At 43.9% G+C, this 27,459-nt stretch overlaps 1 protein-coding gene across 1 annotated transcript; it reads right to left on the minus strand.

Annotated features, from left to right (window-relative positions):
* Window positions 1–372: 372 nt before the first annotated feature.
* nrsn1 (neurensin 1) lies at window positions 373–9,771 on the minus strand (the record flags this gene model as incomplete). Its single annotated transcript, XM_084336425.1, has 5 exons — window positions 373–476; window positions 2,628–2,815; window positions 6,847–6,965; window positions 8,946–9,038; window positions 9,673–9,771. 5 exons carry the CDS (start codon window positions 9,769–9,771, stop codon window positions 373–375), a joined length of 603 nt encoding a protein of 200 aa, XP_084192551.1.
* Window positions 9,772–27,459: the final 17,688 nt, after the last annotated feature.

Below are 27,459 nucleotides of genomic sequence, written 5' to 3' on the forward strand. Positions count from 1 at the left end.
ATCCGTCACGTAAGCTGACCCCTGCGAGACAGGATGCACACACACACGCGCGCACGCACGCACGCACACACACACACACACACACACACACACACACACACACACACACACACACACACACACACACACACACACACACACACACACACACACTTACACACAATAACCAGACTTTCCACTCATGTTAGTGGAACTTATGAAAGAGAAGACACACAAACAGATATTGCATACACACAAACCTACACAAACCTACACAAACCTACACACACACACACACACACACACACACACACACACACACACACACACACACACACACACACACACACACACACACACACACACACTCCTTCAGTTCCTCTCGTGGTGGTGTCAGGTCTCAGGTTGTGTGTTGGTCGGCTGGATGCTCTGGACTCTGGAGAGAGTGACGGGTACCTTTCCCTCGCCAGGCGTTGGTGCTTTTGTTATGGGGTTACCTGAAAAAGCAGTAGTCTTGTTGTTGAGCCTTATCGCAGCACATACATGTTTGTGTTGTTGTTTGTGTGAATGTCGTTGCGCTTTATTGCAGCACATACGTGTTTGTGTTGTTTGTGTTGTTGTTTGTGTTGTTGTTTGTGTTGTTGAGCTTTATTGCAGCACATACGTGTTTGTGTTGTTTGTGTTGTTGTTTGTGTTGTTGTTTGTGTTTATCGCAGCACATGTTTGTGTTTGAGTGCAACATTTCAAGTTCAAGAGTCTCAGGCTGAAGCTTTAAACTCTGAATCAACTTAATTTCCACTTAAAGGGCAAGTTCACCCAAAACATAAAACAGCATAGTTTTCCTCTTCTCCATAGTACTTATCTATCCATCCAGATACATCTGGTGGGACGAGATTGGAGTTAAATAGCAAAGTACTTTTTCCAGAAATAATGACACGGTTACTCACGATAAGCCACATACCTCATTGTTAACAGTTTAATTGAGAACACTATCGTGGTCGTTATGTGTCATGATGATGACAGCGATTCTATTGGGTGAACTTCCCCTTTAATTAGCTGCTCATGTAACAAGAACACAGTATCATACAGTATGTGAAGATAGTAGGGCTGTCCCCGACTAAGGATTTGGATGGTCGACTAGGATTGGCCAAAATTTGCCGTTAGTCGACTATTGGTCGACTAAAAAAAAAAAAAAAAAAAAAAAAAAAAGTATAATATTTTTAATTTTTTTCTTTTTCTTTTTTTTCATACGGGCTGTGGGGGGTGCTTAATGTCTGAAGGAGTCGACTGAGGGCTTCTTGTCCTCTGCAAAAGCATGCAATTGGTCCACTGATGGATACATCTTGATATTTGTCTAGTCTAGTGTGTTCATTAGATGGGTGAAATCCTCTTTCAGTGCCTCTGTGCCTGTTTTCATAGGCAGTTAGCCTCTGGTATGCGTGCCATTAGCGTTAGCCACGCTTCTAGGCCTATTTTCTTTTGGAAAGAATGAATGATTTTTTTTTTTTTATTATTATTATATTCGACTAAGAGGTTGGCCAGTCGACTACGGCCCCTTTAGACCGATTAGTCGACTAATCGATTAATAGGGGTCAGCCCTAGAAGATAGAGCAGATTGTCGAAACATGAGTCATCATGCAAGTGCATGCATGTGAGCCACCACTAGAGGCAGAGTAACTAACTGTGACCAGTGTTGTAGTACTCGAGTCCGAGTCCTGGACTGATTTTCAGGACTCGTGACTCGACTTGGACTTGACTTGAGCACTGATGACTCGGACTTGGACTCAAGCATTGACTGCATTCGGACTTTGACGGTGCAGACGAGGACTCGGACTTGTTAATTAATATTCTATTTAAAAAAATGTGTAATAGGCCCTAATTATTTGGCATAATATATTGATGGATAGTGCATTTGTTTGGCTATTGTGTCACAAAGTAAATAAACTCCCTTTGAAAAGGTGACCGCTGTGTCATTTATGTTTAATGTGTAGACCTTTCTTTATTGTATGTCAGCTCTTTGATTGTCAGAATGGAGTGGACTCAACCTCGATGACTCAGACTCGGACTCGGACTAGGGTAATGGGGACTTGACTCAGACTTGACCCGGGCTCTTCTTTGGTGACTCTGACTTGGACTCGGACTCGAACACTGGGGACTCGGACTTGAGATTTAGTGACTCGACTACAACACTGGTTTGAGTGCAACATTTCAAGTTCAAGAGTCTCTGGCTGAATCAACTTAATTTCCACTTAAAGGGCAAGTTCACTCAAACACAAAACAGCATAGTTGTCCTCTTCCCCATAGTGCTTATCTATCCATCCAGATACTTCTGGTGTGATGAGATGTTGGCGAGATTTGGATTTTTCAGCCTTAGAGATGCCTGTCCCTCACTCCAATGCTGTGGAGCTAAATAGCTACAATTATATTGGGTGAACTTCCCCTTTAAGTAGCTGCAAATGGAACAAGGACCTGGCGTCATTATGTGAAGATAGAGCAGATTGTCAAAACACGAGTCAAAGTGCCATGCATGTGAGCCACCACTAGAGGCAGAGTAACTAACTGTGTCTGTGACTGACTGACTGACTGTATGAGTGAGTGACAGTGACGTCCTATGAGTCTCTTCAGGTCTAAAGAGAACAGAACCTTACCGACTGTAGCCCGACGACCTGCCAGCCTCTCCTTGAACTTCTGCTGCAGGTACAGCTCTTCTTTGGAGTAGCTCTTAGCGAAGGCGGACAGCAGGAGCCCCACGGCCACGGAGGTGCCTCCCACACAGAACAGCACGGTGCCCGTCAGCTTGCAGACGTCCAGGGCACGGTTGAAGCTGACGGCATGGCTGTCGACAAAGCGGAGGTTTAATATTGGCATTGGCTGTTAATTAGGTACTAGTCCCTATAAGACAAGGTATTGCTATTTCTTCATCTACATAATTTCAGGGTGCTGCAATTACCACAACACAAAGATTAAATGGGCCTCATTCACCAATACTCTCTTGTATATTTTTCTTATATTTTTTCTCAAAAACTGTTAAGAGAAAAATAAGAAAAGCCACTGCCGCATTCATCAACCCGTTCTTATAGTCCAAATTTGTTCTTACCCAGGTGTGTTGAATGATGAATCTCACTAATTCTTAAACTGAAATGCGCATTCCCGTTCCATACATTTGCATACAGACACACCCCGCCAGCTCCTTATAAGGTGAATGAGGCGTGTGCAAAATGGCGAGGGCGGTGTGCAAAACAACTTGAGAGGTTCGGATCCATTCAACAGGAAGCGATTTGTGACTGATCTCAAAATTATATTAGATTAAAATGTATTGTTATTATACAGCACAGTACAATACACCATCCAACCAGAGTGGATAAATAAATGCTCCATAAATAAATAAATACATATTAATTAATTAATTAATTCATTAATAATAAAACGTCTTGTGAGGCAGCCTCAGCGCACGAGCACACACACACACACACACGTACTGTATACATGCTAAATGAATCGTTCCAGCAAAGTAGCCTTTGTCAATACCGAACGCTTGTCAAGAGCTAATTGCGCAGTAGGTTGGAAAATAGCGGACCTGTCATCTATCTCTCTGAAAGGTCCCTGTGGCTAAAACCCAGAGTGCACTCAGAACTTGTAGGTGTGGAGGCACAGGATTTGACCGGCGTGTATTGTGTCTGAGTTGAGGCTCCAGAGTATTGCATACATCTAAAAGGACCGCTCTTGGCAATCTGAAACGGTTAAGCATAGGGCTGGGCGATAAAACGATAACGATAACTATCGCGATAAATTATTTCCTCGAAATAAACATGAAACGTGGTCGCAAAGTTTCGATATATCAATTTTCCAAGCTTGGATATGAGCACACGCACTAACAACCAATCAGTGAAGGAGATGGCCGATAGCGTAAGGAGACCCGCGCTGCACCTCTGGGTAGAGATGTAGCACTCAAGTAGTAAACAAGGCTGGCTAGGATAATTAGCTTGCACGGCGCTATTTTATAGTTTACGTGCCGAGTGGGTGTGTGGCGTGAATTCTGAGGGCACGTTATAGTAGTGTGGGGTATACGGTGGACGTCGTTGCAATGTATTGGGGCGGAACAGAGTATTTTAGGGTTATATTGAGTGCATTGGAAACAAGGCTGGCTAGGATAATTAGCTTGCACAGCGCTATTTTATAGTTTACGTGCCGAGTGGGTGTGTGGCGTGAATTCTGAGGGCACGGTTATAGTAGTGTGGGGTAGGGCTGCCGCGGTATTGATTTTTTCCTTACCGCACAAATTTGCAAAGCTATTGAAACCGCCGCGGTAACCGCAAAAAAAAAAGATTAGTAGTAGTAGTCTATTCTTTATAGCATATAGCCTGCCTCTAGTCTAAATGTCTATCTTTAGAGGATGACTTTGCAGCATGAATATTGTTTGGGATTCGGCAAGCACGCATTCGTTATTGAAAGTGAAACACAGACAACATAGGCTACTGAACAGGGAACACTGTTTATTGACGCTTGCAGTGAGGTACAACGTGAGGCTCACTCGAGGTAGACGGTGGACGGGTCTGTTGAGGAGCTGAGGCGCGCGTCACTCTCCCCGTCGACCAAGAGTGAATACCTATAGTCCCCAGGGCTCTGTCCCGACCGGTGTCCCGACCCCCCCCCCCCAAAGGATGGGTGAGCCGCGGCCGGGGAAGACCGGGCGAGTCTGACTTAACGAGAACCATAAAACCTGAGCGCGGTGTGGCTCCAGCCCCTCGCCCGCCGCCGCGGTTCCCAACTCACCTCTCCCTCTGACGGGGAGAGGCGGGGGGGATTCGAAGTCTCCCCTCTGGTCGTGCGCCGTTCACTCGGTGTCGCGGGCAGGGGTGGTAGCGCCCGGCGGTTACGCCCCCCCCCCGACCCTTTCTTCTTCTTCTTCTTCTTCTTCTTCTTCTTCTTCTTCTTCTTCTTCTTCTTCTTCTTCTTCTTCTTCTTCTTCTTCTTCTTCTTCTTCTTCTTCTTCTTCTTCTTCTTCTTCTTCTTCTTCTTCTTCTTCTTATTATTATTATAAAAAACAGCGGTGATGCGGTATTCAGCTTAACTCTGCGGTGGGCGTGATGTAACAGCGATACCGCGGTAATGCGGTAACCGCGGCAGCTCTAGTGTGGGGTATACGGTAGACGTCGTTGCAATGTATTGGGGCGGAACAGAGTATTTTAGGGTTATATTGAGTGCATTGGAAACAAGGCTGGCTAGGATAATTAGCTTGCACAGCGCTATTTTATAGTTTACGTGCCGAGTGGGTGTGTGGCGTGAATTCTGAGGCCACGGTTATAGTAGTGTGGGGTATACGGTGGACGTCGTTGCAATGTATTGGGGCGAAACGGAGTATTTTAGGGTCATATTTAGTACATTGTCATGGGATACACGGCTTGCTCTGGCTAACTGCTAACGTGCGCGGACTGATGACGACATCAACTCGAGACATTCGCAGCAGCAAAACAAGTCTATTAATAGCCTGTCCATCGGCGCCGGGCATAAGAAGTTAATTAAACTTGACAGACATTATATCGACGATAATTATCGATATCGAGTTATATGAAAATTATTTTATAATTTTATCGCGATAACGTTTTTGGCCATATCGCCCAGCCCTAGTTAAGCAGCCACTCATCTGGCTCTGCAAATAGATCTAGACGATAAATAAATATGCGTTCTATGCGTACGGCCTGGGTGGCCAGAGCATCGAACTGTTCTAACAGCAATATATAATCCATTTCAGAGGCAGAACGCACGTAATAAGTTATAATAATAATAATAATGATTGAAAAGTTCTGGGTTTTTTAAGTCGTATTTGGGGGCAATTGACCAATGTTAGGCTTTTATTTAAAATATATTCTCATCTGGGTAAGAGTTTCTTATTTGGGTAAGAGTGCTCTCGACCACTCTTGGAATTTTGTCTTGCCTAAGAGAAAAGCAAAAATTGGAAAAACATTGCTGAATCCCAGGTAAGAACAAAATAAGAAAAAATGCTAGTTAAGAAAGAAATAAGAGGAAATCTGTTCTTATATCGCTTCGTGAATGAGGCCCAATGTCCTCAATGACATCACTGGTGACCATATTCTAACTAATTTACTCTCAATAATTGTCAAACTAAATGAATGTGTTCAAAATAGCTTTTGGATGGGTGTGAGATTATGTCGACAGATGCCTTCAAGTCTAGGCTCAAAACCCACTTCTACTCATTAGCATTTCCCAATGTACACTGACTCATGCCTTGTTTGCTTGTGTGTCCTCCCGTAAAACTGAGATGTGATTGTTGCATAATATATATGTTGTCTAGATATATCTATGTGTATCTACCCTCTGTACAGCACGTTGGTTGATATGTTTCATGTAATATGTGCTCTATAAATAAATCTGATTGATTGATGTGCAAAATAAATGGCGAAGATACATTTTATTTGAGGAAGGTGTCAATACAGTCCATATATAGGGTAGTCTTTCCAAGCTGCCTCTTCTCTCTGAATGTCTTTTGTTACCCACTCCCTCCTGTCACACACATCCACGTGGAATGGTAAATCCAAAGCGCTTTACAATTTGTTCCTCACATTTTACCCATTCACTCACACATTCACACACCGACGGCGGAGGCAACCATGCAATGTGCCAACCTGCTCATCAGGAGCAATTAGGAGTTAAGTGTCTTGCTCAAGGACACTTTGACACGCTTCCCGGGAGGAGCAGGAATCAAACCCGGAACCTCCGGATTACCAGACGACTGCTCTACCTCCCGAGCCACTGTCACTCCAAGACAAGACAGGAGACGCTGCTCTGTGCTTTCCTTTCCAAGACACCTCTCCCAATCAAAGACACCACCAGAGTCACTCATCCCACCTGTCCACAAAGAGGAGGTCGTCCTCGCCGAAGGCCTCGATCCTGGCTGGGGTAGCGTAGCCCACCAGGAGGACCACGAGGCCTGTGAACAGGATCAGGGTGCCGAACGCGAGACAGACCTGGAGGGAGGAGAGGAGGATCATTGACGTTGGTGCGTCCCTGCCTTCTCCTTAGAAGTGACGGTTATTGCCGTGACAAGGTTAATTCTTTAGTACAGTGTGTACAGGCACTGTTTACTCCTCTCTTTGAGTTTCCCCCATCTCTAAGGCACGTGTGCATTTGCGCCCCCTAGAGTACATGCCTGTATTTACATTATACCAGAAGACAGGAATTAATAGGTTGAAGAGAGGGGGAGGGTTATTGGAGTAAATTGGGGAGTTAAAGGCCAATAGCTGATCTGATTACTTGTACTGTGCACAGTATAATATTAGACCGTTAGTTTGGGGTCATTGGACCAAACGGTTTCTAATATAGATACATCCTTCTGAACGTGTAAAGGCAGACAAACTAATACATTTTCTTTGATTTCTGGCATGTTACCCATGGCTTTTTGTATCATATTTTTGTACTTGGGGGGGGGTTCAGAGACCACATCTCAGTTTTAACACTTTGGTTGCCTAAGGTTAAATTAATGATATACCATAGATTGCCAGCGCTATTTGTCTATGGAGAAAGTCCCCTTCTTTGCAGGGCTATAACTTTTTAAATTCTATTGCTACATTGCCATTATTAGGGCCCATTCAAAGTCCTATATGTATTGTTCATTGTGTAGCAACGTTAAACTTTTTCATTCACATATTCATAGTAAAGTATGGTCTAATGTATAAGTATGTTTTCATCTCTTTCTGCAGCTTTCTCCAGAACGTGATATATAGCCCCAAATGCATTATATTGATGATGAAATACAGTTTGATGGCAATCAGCGCGATATAAAAAATTCCAACTAGACGTACTTCTAGAAGTTACTACACGTCATCTGATGTTGACCGGATGGGCGAGGGGGCGTTTATAATTCCGTGGGCAGCGTTATACCAATCATCTAATGTGGGTCAAATGTTGATAATATCAGTTATTATCGAAGACGGTAACGTTACACGCTGAAACTCACCCCAGTCTCCGCGCGCCGTTGGGCGATCATCGTCGAGTAGAAATTTTATCATTATGGGATATATTATTACCCGGTCCATCTCCAGCTTGTATAATGGTATATACGTCCAAATCATGTTGTTTATCGAGTTATTGGCAATCGATCGCTATGTAGTGTGACGAGCTAGAGTCACGGGACATGTACCGAGTGGCCGGAAGCAATACGGACGTCTAGCAAAACCTCTACTGCGCTTCCTGTTAAGCGGTTGCGCCGATCGGCCACCAGATGGCGCTCCTGAACCGCCAGAGAGCTCAGTGGGTCCTGCTGGTGGATCTCAGGCCAGCGGAGGGACATTATGAATCCGATCGCAGATTTTTGAAATATTGATATAAGGACGCTGTACAGCGTCCCCCGGCAACTTTAGCATGGCCAGCAAAGACGTGAGAAGACGTGTCCCGGCACCCAAAGTGTAATAATAATGATAATAATAATAATAATAATAATAATAATAATAATAATAATAATAATAATAATAATAATAATAATAATAATAATAATAATAATAATAATAATAATAATAATAATAATAATAATAATAATAATAATAATAATAATAACAATACAAGTTATTTGTATAGCACCTTTCATAGAATTGCATCAGAATTGCAGCTCAAAGTGCACAGTAGTAAAAAAGACAAATATTGGCAGATCAAGAGCAATGCATGAAGTTCATAAATAGAATTAGGCATAAAATAAGCATAAAATGAGCATAAAATAGACAGCAGCAAAATAGACAAAGTCAAGATAAGGCATAGAACATGAAATCATCATCATCAGATCATAATCATCTTTCATATTAGGATCTAACATCTAGATAGGCCTCTTTGTTTACGGTTGGATTGTCACTGATACACAAAAAATAAAATAGACATAAAATCATGAAATTGGCAGATTTTCTTAGACTGGTTTCAGCCCAATATACAAGAGTAGGAAAACGTTTAAACATCCATACCTTCCAGAGTAAAGAGCTCCACCTGCTCGGCGATCTCTGAATCTGAAAGTCTTCATCACGCTCCCAGATGGAGGCTGTGCACTCCTCGTAGAACTGAGGGAAAAACATAATCAGTCAGATCACAGACTATTCATATTATTCTAGATAAGTCAGTCAGGGCACACGATAACTCATGAGCTTCTATAGTACAACCGTGTTATCGTGGGGTTATGTTCATAATGTGTGTATTTATCTGGGTTGGGTTATGGTTGAGTTATGGTTGGGTTATGTTCACACAAATAATGGCAGAACCTCCCTCTGCTGTATCTGCGATGGCAGAGGGCAGCCTGGAGGAGAGGTGGATCTCTGGGTGGTGAAGAACGTCTGGTCCTTTTGGGGAGGGGGTTACAGTTTTTGTGGAGTGTTGTTCATGAATGATTTTGTTTGCTACTTATTGCCTATGCTGATGGTGAATGAATGCGCTCACAGTCACACCTACCATTCACATTTTTGAGTCTCTCTATTCAGCTGTGTGGGGGCGGGTATGATTATGCTAATCCACTCTATTTTTAAATACACCCCCACTGAAAGAATAAGCATGAATAGAAAGAAAGAAAACTGTTAAATGTATCACACACTCCACTGTGTGTGTGTGTGTGTGTGTGTGTGTGTGTGTGTGTGTGTGTGTGTGTGTGTGTGTGTGTGTGTGTGTGTGTGTGTGTGTGTGTGCGTGCGTGCGTGTGTGTACCTGGTGTAGATATGAGCGGACTCCATACTGTTGACAGGTGCCACTGGCCTGGGCTTGCTCAGCATATTCCGACCCACAGATCTCTGAGCAAGAAGTCATCCTTCACTTCATCTGTACACACACTGTACACACACTGTACACACACTGTACACACACACACACACACACACACACACACACACACACACACACACACACACACACACACACACACACACACACACACACACACACACACACGCACACACACGTTAGTACACACAGTAAGTACTGTAACAGCAAGGAAAATGTGTTTACTTTAATTTCCTAATCCATAACTATTGGCCTAAAAGTGCAAGAACACACACACACACACACACACACACACACACACACACACACACACACACACACACACACACACACACACACACACGCACACGCACACAGGACAGGCACAGGCAGACAGACAGAAAGAACACACAGAGAGGCATTTTTGTGCACAGACAATAGACTGATAGAAAACACACACAAGCCTGTGTACATCCTACGCACACAGACAGAAGACAGTCAGAGCTTCAGAGATGCTGTATGAAAAAGACATATAAACAGACATGCCTGCCTGTACATTCCCTGTGACAATCCACTCTCAGCCCACATCCTCCACATATTATACACACACACACACACACACACACACACACACACACACACACACACACACACACACACACACACACACACACACACACACACACACACACACACACACACACACACACACACACACACACACACACACACACACACACACACACACACACACACACACACACACACACACACACACACACACACACACACATGTATAATCACATGTCCATGCACACACACAGACGACTTGAGGATGTTACATAATACTCGGCGTGAGAGCGCAGCGGCTGCCTCAGAAGATAGAGATTAATGATGCCTCTCTCTCCACATCCACTGTTATGAAATCTGCCGTGAAATATATATCGCCGCCTACTCGCCCTCGACTGGGAGAATATTGTGTAAACGGTTTAATGATGAGAGTGCTGACCTGCGCAACACTGTGGTTCACATCGTCCCCATTCACACTGCATTCCAACACGGCCGCGACGGCAATAACAGCCACAGCAGCAGCGATGTTGATTTTGTTTTGTGAAAAATAATAAAAGTGTCAATAAAAAGAAAGTATTTTTTCTTTTATGAATGGAATTTATTTTCACCTCGCAGCATAGAATAGAATAGAATAGAAATCCTTTAATGATCCGAGGGAAATTTGGCACTACAGATCGCTCACATTGAACAACGATAAACATTTAGGTAGCCAATAGGACTAAAAAGGACCTTTTACATATCTGTAGATACTATATCTATATCTGTACATATCCCTTACCTACTCTTACTAGTTACGCTGCCGGCCACTATGACTTACTGCCATAGTGTCTTTATACCTGTATCACTGTAGGCTACATAGTAATACTAAAGCTATGTACATACGTCTGATTAGCACTATTACTCAGTAGTAGGCTTGGGCGGTATGACGGTATTAAGGTATACCGGGGTATTTAGAGATACCGACGGTATTGATTCAATACCGTCCGTCACCGTCAAAATCACAGATGCGCTTCAGTTTCTATAACAGTGAAACAGAGTTTTGAGTGTAGTGCACACACTGAGTGTAGTGCACACATGCGCCAGCAGAGGGCGAGACCGCTCTAGTGGAGCGAGTGGGTCACAACGGTGTTCACGTTTTACGGTAATGTTGCGACAGTGCTGTGAAAATACCGTAAAGCGCTGTGACGAGAGTTGGTGTGTGTTGTTGTCGAGTGGTGCACTGGTGGAGCAAGCGAATAATCCGTCTCTTATTATATGTGAACTAAAGAGTACAAGGTTTACACAACAGCCCCCACCCGCCTTTTTATTGTATTTGTACCGTCCTGTACTATCCGCTGTCAGCTGTTTATCTCTCTCTGTGAGCTACTGAGCTTTAGCGTTAGCTCACGTTAACTAGCGTTAGCTCTGCGGCTAATCTTAGATTACCCTGAACTAAATCAATGACTAGGTTATAAAGCATTTGAGTAGTTTTCAATGTGGTTTCCGTTAGAAAAAATTGTTGCCGGCCTCAGTGTCCGGTAGATTTCAATCTACCGGTCAAATGAGAGACATTCCGGTCAGAGTTTATTGAGCTTAAAAACAATTGATAGGCAAAAGAATGACAACAAAACAAAAGAATGACATCATCAAGGCATGTAGATTTATAATATTTTTACTTAAAACTAGGCTACTTTTGCGTATAAAGTCATTATATTCCAAATAAAATAAGTCCCGAGACTCGTGCTGCTGCCGACTTTAAATCTAATAGGTGTCTGTGGGCAGTCGCCCGACATTAATAAACAACAGTCTGTTATAATCACATTTTTATGAGCTAACGAATTCCGTTATATTGGACATTTGTATTAATTATATCAAGCGAAGAACTGAGAAATTTGGCAGAGAGAGACGGCAACATTATCGTGGGTCTGCGTGACGACTCTCTCTCTCTCCACCTCCCAATGACTTATTTGCGAGAGTATGGCGCTGCAGAGCAGCAGATTCAGCTGTTATTGGCTCTTTTCTGGGAACCGCACAACAGCGCCCCCCACCCAACATTGAATTGAAAATGGCTGAATTGGAGTACTGCTGGAGTACTGCATTGTGCTGCTGTTGCTCCGGCTCTGCAGCTTCACAAAAGTTTGCACACCCAGCACTAAGCTCTCGCTGACAACGTCGTTGTCATTATTAGAAGCAACGATGAAACAAATCATGTAATGATTGTTTCGTTCATCGCATAGGCTATTTAATTTTAGCCTATTTTAATACAATTCAAATAATCAAATTGTGCTTAGACTCAGGGAATTATTTTCACCGGACATTAAGACCGGAGAGATTAAATATGTCGGACTTCAACAGTTTTTGCCGGTCAAATACCGGTAATTACCGGCTAACGGAAACGCTGCTGCACATAGAAGTAGCCAAACAACGGGAGCATTTCGGGAGCATACCAAAACCCAGGCAATTTCTAGCCCTTAAGGAATCAAATAGTCTGCCATGGCTAGATGCTAACGCTAAAACGGTGCAGGCTTCTACCGGTGCGGGACTACCATTCTGAGAGCTGACGATGATTTGTTTACTTGGTAACTCGGGTTGGGTTGCCCCCCCCCGCTGATGAATGAAAGTCATACGTCATATACCGTGCACCGCGGTATTAGGCAATCAAGGTATAACGGTATGAAAAAAGTCATACCGCCCAAGCCTACTCAGTAGTACTAATTTATATATTTTATGTAAGGGATAATGTATGCCTACGAGGTCATTGTCGCAAAATAATTGACCTTCACTACGTTTAAAACACCTCGGCGCGGCGCCTCGGTATTTTAAACTCCGTGTCGGTCAATTATTTTGCGACAATGACCGAGTAGGCTATACATTATCCCGCTTATTACATGGCTAACTTACTAACAATATACCTAATTCATTTGACAAATCGCAGTTGTTCTGTGGCTCTGTCAGCCCAAATAAAGTGATTATTATTATCGCGGGCAGCCTCTGTGTTCTGGCTCCGCTGTGTTCTGCTCGTCGCTCCGCCCCCGTCATCGCCGGCACGGCAGTGTCTAATTGCACTGAAACAGTGTGTCAGTGGGCTTGATTGCGAACAGCTGCGCTCTGCGGTCATTATTGAAAAATCTGCGGTCATTATTGAAAAATAATGACCGCAGTCGGGGGGCTGTTGACCAATCACAAGCAAGCATTTCGGCAAATGTGAAAACGCCATGTAATAAACCCAGTTAATCACCTGTACATTGTATATTACTATTGCACTTTACTGTTAGATTTGCACTGTGGATGGATGCCAAACTTCTTTTCGTTGTACTTTATTTGTGTGGTGTATAATGACAATAAATTTGAATGTAATCGAATTGAAATCGAATTGAAACTAATCAAATCGAATTTAATCTAATCTAATATTATTGGTATTCCCTTTTGCCCTGGCTGGTTTTCGAATTTGTTACTCAATGATGACACGTATAATATATCCAGCATTTTTCCTTTGTCATGCTCACTTGGTTTGCCATACGGATCAAATGCGTTCTATTCTATCACAGAAGATTAACGGCACTGTTATGGTTTATTTGTCGCCAAATAAGCGATATCGATTTATATTAATTAAAGGTTAAACCCATGAAAGGGAATGACGATTCTATACAGGACGATGTTGTGCAGGTGATATTAAACAACCGCTCGAGGGTTATAACGTTGTGCTTATCGAAATAATGCTCAATGACAATGACATTAACAACCCATCATCTACACCCACTGCACACACATCCACATGTACACACTAACTTTAAACAAACACTCACCTTACCACTCACTTTAGACACTTTAACACACTTTATATGTATCTATTATTAAAGAGATTTGCACTACATTCATACCTCATTTGCACCCTACCCTAAGTGTTGCACCTCTGCATTTTACCTCACTGTTACTCATTTTACAGTGTATTGTATATTGTATATGTATATTGACTTTACTTACTTTTTACTTACTTCTTAATTACTTGTTTTACTTACTTTATTTTTACTGTATGTAGCACACTCTCAGGGGCTCATACAGAAACAAGCATTTCATCATAAAGTATTCTGTATTTTGTTGTGACAAATAATAAACAAACTTGAACTTGAACTTGAAATACACTGAGGCACGCAGCTAAAACCTTATCCAAGGAAACATCCGTGTGAGCAATATTTTTGCATCGCTGCATGTTATGTATCCCACTTCATGGGCTAGGAGGCCGGTTCATTTGTCTAAAGCTCAAATAAATGAGTAAACAAACAAACCATGCCTCTGTATTATTTAGCCCTGATCGCTACAGTGGAAATCCCCCACAATGCATCTCTCTGTCCATTAGTTGTGATGTGTTTTTTCCGAGCAATGCCTCGCGGGACCAGAGCAACAGCGCTGCTGTTCAACCCCCTGTGTAAAAAAAAAGAACAACAACACAGGACTCGGCTGACAGGCTGCCGCCGTGCAGTCAGCGTGCTGAGTAACAAAGCCCAACTATTCCCGCCCAAGTTTCTCCTACGAGCGTCGTGCAATTCCCTCGGTTTCCTCCGGGGACCGCCGGGTATTTTACGGCTCAGCGCCTCGAGTGGATTCCCACCGTAGTTTCCGCTGCCAGCCATGAGTCTTCATTACCGTTTGTGTACAGGGTTACGCCGGAGTTGAAAAGAACCAGGGAATAGATGTAAATAAATTAAACGAGCCCTGATGATGCTTGTTTGTTTTGGATAACAACGTCAAAGGAAAAAAGCCAATCGTAGAGATTCACATCTTTTACGCATCGATCGTTTACACACAGCGTCCCGATAGACACGGCCTACTGTGTACACTTTGACCAGAGTATGGTGTACTGGTTGAAACCGCATCTAGGCTGCCCCTGCTGCCTTGGGATCGAAGACTATCTGAACCATCTCTCCCGCGTCTAGTACTCCTTCTCCCCCTCAGCCTCTCAGCGGCAAGGAGGCGGTGAACAGGCCAATTCCCCTCACAGGTCCACTCAGCTCGTATCGGTTCACTTGATCACTTTGGAATGAGAACCATGTGGACTCAATCCACCCACAATTTGCACGGAACGAGCGCATAATTGAACGGTTGGGTCTAAGGTTTAAATGTGTACAACGACCATTACGGACCGTAATGCGCCAGGACGGTTCAGACCTGAGCCGTTACATTTCGCAGCACATTCCGCGTAATTGCATTGAGTCCAGATGGCTCTTGTGCCGAACAATCAAATATCTCGCCGTGATACCAAGACCTAAAACAATTCGAACTTGAAAAATAAAGCCATTACCTCTGTGTGCTTTTCTCCATAAGCCGGATAGATAAAGGCGCTGTGAGGATACGGTTCAGGTAAAACCAACATCCTCTCGACCGCCTATAAGCTGCACTCTCGCACAGTGGTTTGCGTGGAGAGAAAGTATCCATTTCATCAGTCAAGAATAATACAGACTCTCCGAGATGCACGGGGAGGCCATTATGGAATTGAGTATAGGGTAGTCTTGAGCTCCCGTTATCTCCCTGTTCACTCTCACTAAGTGGCTATGTGGTGTTTGAAATGAACAGCAATATCGGTGTTTCACCGAACATGACATTCGACGACGATGTGTGAGGGGACGCATAACGCACCACGGGCCATGGTGTTGTGTAAGTGATAATGATGAAGAGAGAGAGATAGAGAGAGAGAGAGAGAGAGAGAGAGAGAGAGAGAGAGAGAGAGAGAGAGAGAGAGAGAGAGAGAGAGAGAGAGAGAGAGAGAGAGAGAGGGAGCGCAAGAGAGGAAAATAGATTCATTCACTAGTGTGGTGCGACCGCTTTCATCATCCGAATCAACATTAAAAGTCTCTGTTTCAATTTTCAACTTCAACTGTTTCAAGAACTTAATTTGTGCAGTGGTTAAAAAGACAAACATACAGTCACAATCAGAGCATGTGAGCGGAGCGGAGCGCTCGAGAAATCCGCTCTTCGCTCTAGACGTCTGGTTCCGCTCTCATTCGCTCATGTTGGCCCGAGTCCCAGGTCGCTCACCGCTCGCTCACCGCTCACCTTCATTTACGAATCAAGCGCTCCCCGCTCCACAGCTCGCTCAGCAGATTTTTCTTTTTTTGGAGCATGATGTAAATTAGCTTGATTTGACCAAACTACAACAGTCTGCACCCCCTGGGCCCCTTAACAATTGTTTGTATTGAGCCGTATTGTATTGTACCCATTCTGCAATGTTAAATAACGTTTATCCATTCAACTAAGATATTGCAGCGTCCTGTCATACCCGTATGGGAAGGAAGAATGAGGAGAGGTTTATGTTTCTTCTGGGTTATTTAATTCCACTTCAATGAGTACATACAGGTCAATACCTCACTCGTTAGGAACACACACAGCTTCCTCCACACAGCTTCCTCCTTCACGTATATTCCACGAACACAACGTAACTTCCGGTGCCACCTCCTATCTCTCCCGGGGCGAAACACACCCCCAGGTGACACACAAAAACCCCATAACATTACAATATGGTAGCTAGCCTAGCCGCAATGCTATGGTCGATCCCAGTCACGTTAGCATGTAAGCTAACAACAGCGGTAGCTTTAGTCTCTCGCTTTTTGTGAGACTAAACTCCGCTCTTGGTGGTACATTGTGTTGATGACTCTGCACCCCCCGTAACAACTGTTTGTATTGAGCCGTATTGTATTGTACCCATTCTGCAATGTTAAATAACGTTTATCCATTCAACTAGCTGTACAGTACTAAGCTATGGGCTAGCCTAGCCACAATGCTATGGCAGATCCCATTCACGTTAGCATGTAAGCTAACAACAACAACAGTCTCTCGCTTTTTGAGAGACATAAACTCTCCGCTCTTGGTGGTACATTGAGTTGATGTTGGTTTCGTTTCATCAATAAATGAGGCAGAACACAGTGAATGTATCCTCTTTTTTAATTGGACTTTGTTTGTTTCTCACTGAAAATAAATGTTGCGTTCAGTCACCCGATGTGATTTAAAGATGGCGGATTCTACTTTGGACTGGGCAGGATGTGAGTGACGGTTCACCCCTCTCATTGGTTGAAAATGGCTTTCATGTTTGTACATCGCCACCTGTTGCTTTGGCATTGTACTACATGTATATTACATCAGTTTCTGTGTGATCGTGTGCACTGAGCGGCCCGGAGCGGATTGGAGCGGAGGAGAGCTCTCGCTCCGGAAGTTGCGCCGACCCATTTTAAAACCCACTCCGTCGGTCACTTCAAAGCCACCCGCTCCACTCCCCGCTCCGCTCCCACGCCGCGCCGCTCACATGCTCTGGTCACAATACATAGACACTCACCACTATAAAAGTCCAGTCCGGCCTCCATCAGACCTAGGCGTTCAACAGTCTGATGGAGGTAGGCACGTAGTTAACTACACCCCTTTTTTTCAGTGTCGAAGCTCTGTATCGGCGGCCTGAGGGCATTCGTTTGTAATGGGTGTGAAGGGTGTGTGTTGTCCTCAACTATTTGAGAGGCCTTCTTAACTGTCCGTTTCTTGTGGATACTGCTGAGTGGCTCCTGGTTCTTCCCAATGATCTTGCCGCTGATCTTAACAACCCTGACGAGAGGTTTCCGGTTGATGGCACGCATCACTCCAAACCATGATGTAATGTTGAAGGTCATTATGGATTCCACAAAGGACTTGTAGAAAGCCTGCAGGATCGATGGTCGGACCCGAAGCTTCCTCATCTTCCTGAGGAAGAACAGTCGCTGTTGGCACTTAGAGTGAATATTCTCTGCGTTGGTCTTAAAGGTGAGCTTGTGGTCGATGGTGGTGCCAAGGTATTTATACCCCTCAACATGCTCTATTGTCTGGCCATTTATCTCCAGAGCCGGGGGAGTTGTCAGGTCACGCCTGAAGTTTCTGGCTGTGTAACCTTTGGATGAAGCAGCACAAGCGAGTCACACATGTAGAGTACCTTAACGTTACTCTGCTGTCCACGAGGAGGAACAAGATCGATTGTCTTTAGACTTGAAACGACATGCAGAAACAAGAAGGTGGACAAAATCAAAACATTACATGAGGCAGATCATACTTTAGCCTCTAGGCCAGGGAGGGGCAACTGGCGGCCCGTGGGCCGCATGCAGCCCTCACCAACGCTCCATGCGGCCCCAGGCCAATATTAAAAAAATTAAAATAAAAGATTTTATTTATTTTTTTACTAAGAAGAGTTGGCAGTCGACTATGGCTCCTTTCGATCGATTAGTCGACTATTTGACTAATAGGGGTCAGCCCTAGTGTGGACATATTCAACGCTGTTGAAAGTGCCGTGCAGCAATATGGGGGGTTTGATCAACTGTCCGCTGTTGTTACCGATGGAGCTCTCGCAATGAAAGGAAAACACACAGGATTCGCCGGGCTACTAAGGCAGAGTGGCATTGAGTGTCCAATGCTGCACTGCATTATACATCAGGTAAGTTCGCTAACATAATTTCCATCTATTGTGGGTCACTAATAATCAGGGGTGCAGTGGTCATGCCACACGGCACCACGCCATCCCAGCACTTTTCTGAGCAGAAGTACGCACACAAAAATGAAACGTTATTTCATCTGATGCAGATCGCATGCACAAACATCGAAGTTGACATTCCGTCTGTTGTGCGCCAACAGGAGAGACCACAACCCAGGTGGCCAAAAAGTTCCGGCCCATTAATGGCCTGTATCCGGCAGGCCGGAAGAAATTAGTCTGCCCAAGTCCGGCTGCCAGAGTCGGCCAAGTAGGCGGCAATGACTGACTGGCCGATTCCGGCCCGAGTACACTGGGCCAGGTCCGGGGTTGCCGGAAGCGGTGAACGTCCGGATTGGCCGAGTAGGCGGCAATGACTGACTGGCCGATTCCGGCCCGAGTACACTGGGCCATGTCCGGGGTTGCCGGAAGCGGTGAACGTCGGGTTGCCTAAAGCAGCCCAGATGCGACCCACACACACTGGGCCAGGTTTGGTTGCCCGAAGCCTAGCCGACACTGCCAATGCAATGGTACTACACAGTAAATTCCGCAGAGTACATTTGACTCAAACTGAGTACATTTGATTCAAACTGAGTAAAGAAATTTTACTCAGTTTGAGTGAAATGTACTCAGTTTGAGTCAAATTTACTTTGCGGAATTTACTGTGTACCCAGTATTCTGCCAGAGCTACTCCACTATCTGCCTATGACCATACATTACCGGAAATACAGTAGGAAATGGTTGATTAGTAATACAATGCCACATATTTAAGGACCCTTCCCTTTACCAATGGAGTATTGGCATGTCCCGCATTGAACAATTCAGAAGTTTACATGCTGTCTCCTACCTCACTGAAATATATTCTCAGTGTATGTGCACATTGTACACAATATACACCATTCTGCAGTGAAGCTCAAATATCAAGTAAAGTAACAATTACCCCCATACATGCTACTTTTTCCAGTTAAAAATGACAACTTGAATAGATATTTAAACATTTATTAACAAAAAAATATCACATCCTCCTCTCTGAACCCAACGACAAAGCCTCCAATGAAATTAACCCATTGTTCCCCTGCAACAGCTTCTCCCACAGGGGATCTTTGATTAAACACCTGCTATCAGAAGAATATAGACAGTCAGAAAAAAAGTTCAGTTTACTACTTAAGTACATTTAAAAGTAGAAACTTTGACTTTTACTCAAGTGTGTACTTTTACTTAAACTTTCATGTTACTCTAGCTTAGCAAATTTTTTTAGGAGAATTAATACAAAAACGAGTGATATGGCCGTTCAGTTGTAAATGAAAGCCTGCATTTAGTAAGACGTTGTTTATAAATGTATTTTGGTTTAGTTATGAATGAATGACAGCATCTCTATAGCACAGCTCTATTACTAGGACATAAAGTGCTTTGGAATGACTGTATACATCATTCACAACGGGCGGCCCCAGCAGGAATCAAACTCCTAACCGTGACAGTGTTAGTGCCATGCTCGGAGTGCCAAGCACAAGACCCCAATGTTATGCGGGGCTCTGCTCATAGGCGGGCGGCTCGTGGCGTGGCTCGTAGTCCTGGTTGTAGAAGCAACCGTCGCCCTCCATGGAGACCCCCCTCCTCCCGCGTCACCCCAGCGAGGTGGCGGGTGGCGACCCTGACGAGGTGAGCCATGGTGGGGTGGCGGGGGGCCGGCAGGGGGAGGCCCCTGGGGGGGGCTCCGGAGAAAAGCGCCAGGGGGCCGGGCCGGGAGGCGCCCCTGGGGCACCCCGGGAGGCGTGGGCATAGCCTTACGGACCACGGGGGAATAGGTGACATGGGGGCGTAGCGTGGCGGGGGTCTGGGGGAGCTGTCGCCGGCCCCGGCGAGGCGTGCTGGTCCCCGACGTGGAGGGGACGGGACTTCCACTCACTGCCCTACACGAAAAGTGAAAAAGGCAAATAAAAAGAACGAACCACAAATTCAACGACAGAAGAGAAGAGGATGAGATAGAGAGAGAGAAGAGAGAGAGAGAAGAGAGAGAGAAGAGAGAGAAGTAAAGCAAGATAACAAAATACAACAAGAGCCAGTATGGAAGCAAATGAGTGACAGAAGTATTTGAATTTGATCAGACACCGAATTTATAGCATTGAAAATAATTACTTTGAAAACATGTATCTGAATTGAATTTATAGCATTGAAAATAATTACTTTGAAAACATGTATCTGAATTTTTTCAGACACCAAATTTAAAGCATTGAAAATAATTACTTTGAAAACATGTATCTGATTTTTGAATTTTATCAGACACCGAATTTATAGCATTGAAAATAATTACTTTGAAAACATGTATCTGAATTTTTTCAGACACCGAATTTATAGCATTGAAAATAATTACTTTGAAAACATGTATCTGAATTTTTTCAGACACCGAATTTATAGCATTGAAAATAATTACTTTGAAAAATGTATCTGAATTTTTTCAGACACCGAATTTATAGCATTGAAAATAATTACTTTGAAAATCATGTATCTGAATTTTTTTGCTCCGAATTTACCTATGTGAAATAAAAATTCAATGTAAAAAATTCGAATGTATAATAAAATTCAATGTAAAAAGATTCGATGCATAATTGCGGTGTATAAAATTCGATGTAAAAAACCATCATCCGGGCTACCCAGACAGGATAAGCAATCGCGCCTGGATGCAATCGAATTTACTTCTGGCCTATCACTGCACGGCTTTGTCAGTCATGTGATCACACCAACCCGGGAGAAAGATGGCGGTATATATACATACGTTGGGGGGAGAATATACATACGGTGGGGAGGAGACTGTACATTAGGAGGGGGTGGGTGGGAGAGAAATATACATACGGTGGGGAGAGAATATATACATACGGTGGGGAGGAGACTGTACATTAGGAGGGGGTGGGAGAAAATATATACATACGGTGGGGAGGAGACTGTACATTAGGAGGGGGTGGGTGGGAGAGAAATATACATACGGTGGGGAGAGAATATATACATACGGTGGGGAGGAGACTGTATATTAGGAGGGGGTGGGAGAGAAATATACATATGGTGGGGAGAGAATATATACATATACGGTGGGGAGGAGACTGTACATTAGGAGGGGGTGGGAGAAAATATATACATACGGTGGGGAGGAGACTGTACATTAGGAGGGGGTGGGTGGGAGAGAAATATACATACGGTGGGGAGAGAATATATACATACGGTGGGGAGGAGACTGTATATTAGGAGGGGGTGGGAGAGAAATATACATACGGTGGGGAGAGAATATATACATACGGTGGGGAGGAGACTGTATATTAGGAGGGGGTGGGAGAGAAATATACATATGGTGGGGAGAGAATATATACATACGGTGGGGAGGAGACTGTACATTAGGAGGGGGTGGGAGAGAATATATACATACGGTAGGGAGGAGACTGTACATTACGAGGGGGTGGGAGAGAAATATACATATGGTGGGGAGAGAATATATACATATGGTGGGGAGAGAATATATACATACGGTGGGGAGGAGACTGTACATTAGGAGGGGGTGGGTGGGTGAGAGAGAAAATACATATGGTGGGGAGAGAATATATACATACGGTGGGGAGAAGACTGTACATTAGGAGGGGGTGGGAGAGAAATATACATATGGTGGGGAGAGAATATATACATATGGTGGGGAGATAATATATACATACGGTGGGGAGGAGACTGTACATTAGGAGGGGGTGGGTGGGTGGGAGAGAAATATACATATGGTGGGGAGAGAATATATACATACGGTGGAGACTGTCTATTATATGTATATTTCTCTCCCAACCACCCCCTCCTAATGTACAGTCTCCTCCCCACTGTATGTATATATTCTCTCCCCATCATATGTATATATTCTCTCCCCACCGTTCTCTTGGTGTAAAAAGTTTAAGACCAGGGTGAGGCCAGGCTATGGATGGCTTTGAAGGTGAGTAGTGTTTTGAAGTTAATGCGTTCCTTGATCGGGAGCCAGTGGAGGGAGTGGAGGACAGGAGTGATGTGTTCGCGGGACCGGGTGTTAGTGAGGAGGCGGGCAACTGAGTTTTGGACCATCTGCAGTTTATGGAGGGAGCGGGAGGTGATGCCAGTGAGGAGGGAGTTACAGTAGTCCAGGAGGGAAAAGATGAAGGCGTGTATGAGGGATTCAGCAGCAGGGGGTAGAGGCAGTGACGGATTTTGGCAATGTTGCGGAGGTGAAAATATGAAGTTTTGACAATGGAGCGGACATGGGGTCAAATGAGAGGGTGGGGTCGAGGATGACACAGAGGTTGCGGACTAGGGGGGAGGGGGTGATGGTGGAGTCATTGATGGTGAGTGTGATGTAATACAATAATTTATACTGTAGCATTACAAACCATTTGACAGCCAGGTCCTGCACCTCCGTTCTTGTCCTCTAGGAGCCATCGCAGCATGGCCAAGACCTTCCTCATCCAGCATACTGTCCGGGTGTACCTTATTGCCAGCGGAAGAGTGCAAGAATGCTTCCGCATTCGTCACCGCACGCCAGTACGGTAATGCGCCTTTCCTTTCGCCCCGCTCAGACAAATGCATGTAGTACATTGCAACACAACGCAGCATTTCCGCGGCTGTCTTTAACTAGCAGGACGCTAGTGGGCTAGTCGCTAAAATATATAATTGTACCAACACAGATATTAGGCAGTACACACATTGTCCTGCAATACATGTACAGTGAATGCACAGCTACATTCGCCATATATTTCTATCGCTGCTGCGGTCTATAGTGAAATGCAATATTATTATTATTATTGTAAAGATTATCATTACAATCGCAGCCTGGAGGCAATGTTACAAGTGTACGAGGGTTGTGTGCAAAGAGCACAGCCTCTCAATTTGCACAACGTGCACAAAATAATAATTGTAATGATCTTTACAATAATAATAATATTGCATTTCACTGTAGACCGCAGCAGCGATAGAAATATATGGCGAATGTAGCTGTGCATTCACTGTACATGTATTGCAGGACAATGTGTGTACTGCCTAATATCTGTGTTGGTACAATTATATATAAAACGATATATATATTTGAGCGACTAGCCCACTAGCGAGGCAACCTCCTGCACCATCGCAGCAGCGCCGAGCGTGGTGATACAAGCGGGCTGCTCTGAGGAAAGGAGCCCCTTCACGCTAGTGGGCTAGTCGCTCAAATATATATCGTTTTATATATAATTGTACCAACACAGATATTAGGCAGTACACACATTGTCCTGCAATACATGTACAGTGAATGCACAGCTACATTCGCCATATATTTCTATCGCTGCTGCGGTCTACAGTGAAATGCAATATTATTATTATTGTAAAGATCATTACAATTATTATTTTGTGCACGTTGTGCAAATTGAGAGGCTGTGCTCTTTGCACACAACCCTCGTACACTTGTAACATTGCCTCTCCAGGCTGCGATTGTAATGATAATCTTTACAATAATAATAATAATAATAATATTGCATTTCACTGTAGACCGCAGCAGCGATAGAAATATATGGCGAATGTAGCTGTGCATTCACTGTATGTATTGCAGGACAATGTGTGTACTGCCTAATATCTGTGTTGGTACAATTATATATAAAACGATATATATTTTAGCGACTAGCCCACTAGCGTCCTGCTAGTTAAAGACAGCCGAGGTTGAGTAGTTTCTTCTGATATCACTTTCAAACTCCAAGTGATTCATTGCAATGTACGCGGAAATGCTGCGTTGTGTTGCAATGTACTACATGCATTTGTCTGAGCGGGGCGAAAGGAAAGGCGCATTACCGTACTGGCGTGCGGTGACGAATGCGGAAGCATTCTTGCACTCTTCCGCTGGCAATAAGCTACACGCATACTGTCCTTCTGAAGATCTGAAGTCATTAGTGGCCATGAACCTAAAGAGAGAGAGCGAGAATACGTTAGTAGATAGTCTAAGGCCAGTGATTCTCAATATTATTTTGCATATCTAGGACCTCTAATTTAGTCCATGTCATGCACATCTACATAAAATATACTGTAGCATTACAAACCATTTGACAGCCAGGTCCAGCACCTTTCCGTTCTTGTCTTCTAGGAGCCATCGCAGCATGGCCAAGACCTTCCTCATCCAGCATACTGTCCTTCTGAAGGTCTGAAGTCATTAGTGGCCATGAAACTAGAGAGAGCGAGAATACGTTAGTAGATAGTCTAAGGCCAGTGATTCTCAATATTATTTTGCATATCTAGGACCTCTAATTTAGTCCATGTCATGCACATCTACATAAAATATACTGTAGCATTACAAACCATTTGACAGCCAGGTCCAGCACCTTTCCGTTCTTGTCTTCTAGGAGCCATCACAGCATGGCCAAGACCTTCCTCATCCAGCATACTGTCCTTCTGAAGGTCTGAAGTCATTAGTGGCCATGAAACTAGAGAGAGCGAGAATACGTTAGTAGATAGTCTAAGGCCAGTGATTCTCAATATTATTTTGCATATCTAGGACCTCTAATTTAGTCCATGTCATGCACATCTACATAAAATATACTGTAGCATTACAAACCATTTGACAGCCAGGTCCAGCACCTCTCCGTTCTTGTCTTCTAGGAGCCATCGCAGCATGGCCAAGACCTTCCTCATCCAGCATACTGTCCTTCTGAAGGTCTGAAGTCATTAGTGGCCATGAACCTAGAGAGAGCGAGAATACGTTAGTAGATAGTCTAAGGCCAGTGATTCTCAATATTATTTTGCATATCTAGGACCTCTAATTTAGTCCATGTCATGCACATCTACATAAAATATACTCTAGCATTACAAACCATTTGACAGCCAGGTCCAGCACCTCTCCGTTCTTGTCTTCTAGGAGCCATCGCAGCATGGCCAAGACCTTCCTCATCCAGCATACTGTCCTTCTGAAGGTCTGAAGTCATTAGTGGCCATGAACCTAGAGAGAGCGAGAATACGTTAGTAGATAGTCTAAGGCCAGTGATTCTCAATATTATTTTGCATATCTAGGACCTCTAATTTAGTCCATGTCATGCACATCTACATAAAATATACTGTAGCATTACAAACCATTTGACAGCCAGGTCCAGCACCTCTCCGTTCTTGTCTTCTAGGAGCCATCGCAGCATGGCCAAGACCTTCCTCATCCAGCATACTGTCCTTCTGAAGGTCTGAAGTCATTAGTGGCCATGAACCTAGAGAGAGCGAGAATACGTTAGTAGATAGTCTAAGGCCAGTGATTCTCAATATTATTTTGCATATCTAGGACCTCTAATTTAGTCCATGTCATGCACATCTACATAAAATATACTCTAGCATTACAAACCATTTGACAGCCAGGTCCAGCACCTCTCCGTTCTTGTCTTCTAGGAGCCATCGCAGCATGGCCAAGACCTTCCTCATCCAGCATACTGTCCTTCTGAAGGTCTGAAGTCATTAGTGGCCATGAACCTAGAGAGAGCGAGAATACGTTAGTAGATAGTCTAAGGCCAGTGATTCTCAATATTATTTTGCATATCTAGGACCTCTAATTTAGTCCATGTCATGCACATCTACATAAAATATACTGTAGCATTACAAACCATTTGACAGCCAGGTCCAGCACCTCTCCGTTCTTGTCTTCTAGGAGCCATCGCAGCATGGCCAAGACCTTCCTCATCCAGCATACTGTCCTTCTGAAGGTCTGAAGTCATTAGTGGCCATGAACCTAGAGAGAGCGAGAATACGTTAGTAGATAGTCTAAGGCCAGTGATTCTCAATATTATTTTGCATATCTAGGACCTCTAATTTAGTCCATGTCATGCACATCTACATAAAATATACTCTAGCATTACAAACCATTTGACAGCCAGGTCCAGCACCTCTCCGTTCTTGTCTTCTAGGAGCCATCGCAGCATGGCCAAGACCTTCCTCATCCAGCATACTGTCCTTCTGAAGGTCTGAAGTCATTAGTGGCCATGAACCTAGAGAGAGCGAGAATACGTTAGTAGATAGTCTAAGGCCAGTGATTCTCAATATTATTTTGCATATCTAGGACCTCTAATTTAGTCCATGTCATGCACATCTACATACTGTAGCATCCATCAACACAGGATGACCCTTTCCAGCTGTTGAAATGAAAGTCCCAGATTGAAAAGTATATATATACACAGTCACACACACAATAAAACATTGTATACATCACTTACAAGCATGACCACTTGAAGATCTTGAAGACTTGGTAGATCTTGACCGTCTTGGGAGAGAGAGAGAGAAGGCATTACAGGATGACTCTTTGAAAATGATGTCCCAGATTAAAAAGTATATATTATATATACACAGTCACACACACAATAAAAACCACAACCACTTGAAGTATACGGGTAGTTGTTATTGAGCTGTCTTCTGCTTTCATGTCATTGTTGAGAGACAGCACTGTAACAGTATTTGCTACATTAACAATGAAATTATATATTTTATAATTAAATTAAACCATGAAAGATCTGCGTGATATGCATTGGTTAGCTAACGTCAGTATTCTACAGTCTAGGCCTGCTAGCAGTAGTGCTTGTATTACAGATCCCGCCAGTTTCATAATATCGAGCAAATAACGTTACAGTAGACTAGTCACTGAAACACAGACTAAACAGCATTTATATCAGCAGCACGCATTACTTATAAATAATAAAATATATGTGTTGCACAATTACCCGAGATGAGAACAG

This window comes from Notolepis coatsorum (assembly GCF_963971535.1).
Source record: "Notolepis coatsorum genome assembly, chromosome: 19".
NCBI classification, from domain to species: Eukaryota; Metazoa; Chordata; class Actinopteri; order Aulopiformes; family Paralepididae; genus Notolepis; species Notolepis coatsorum.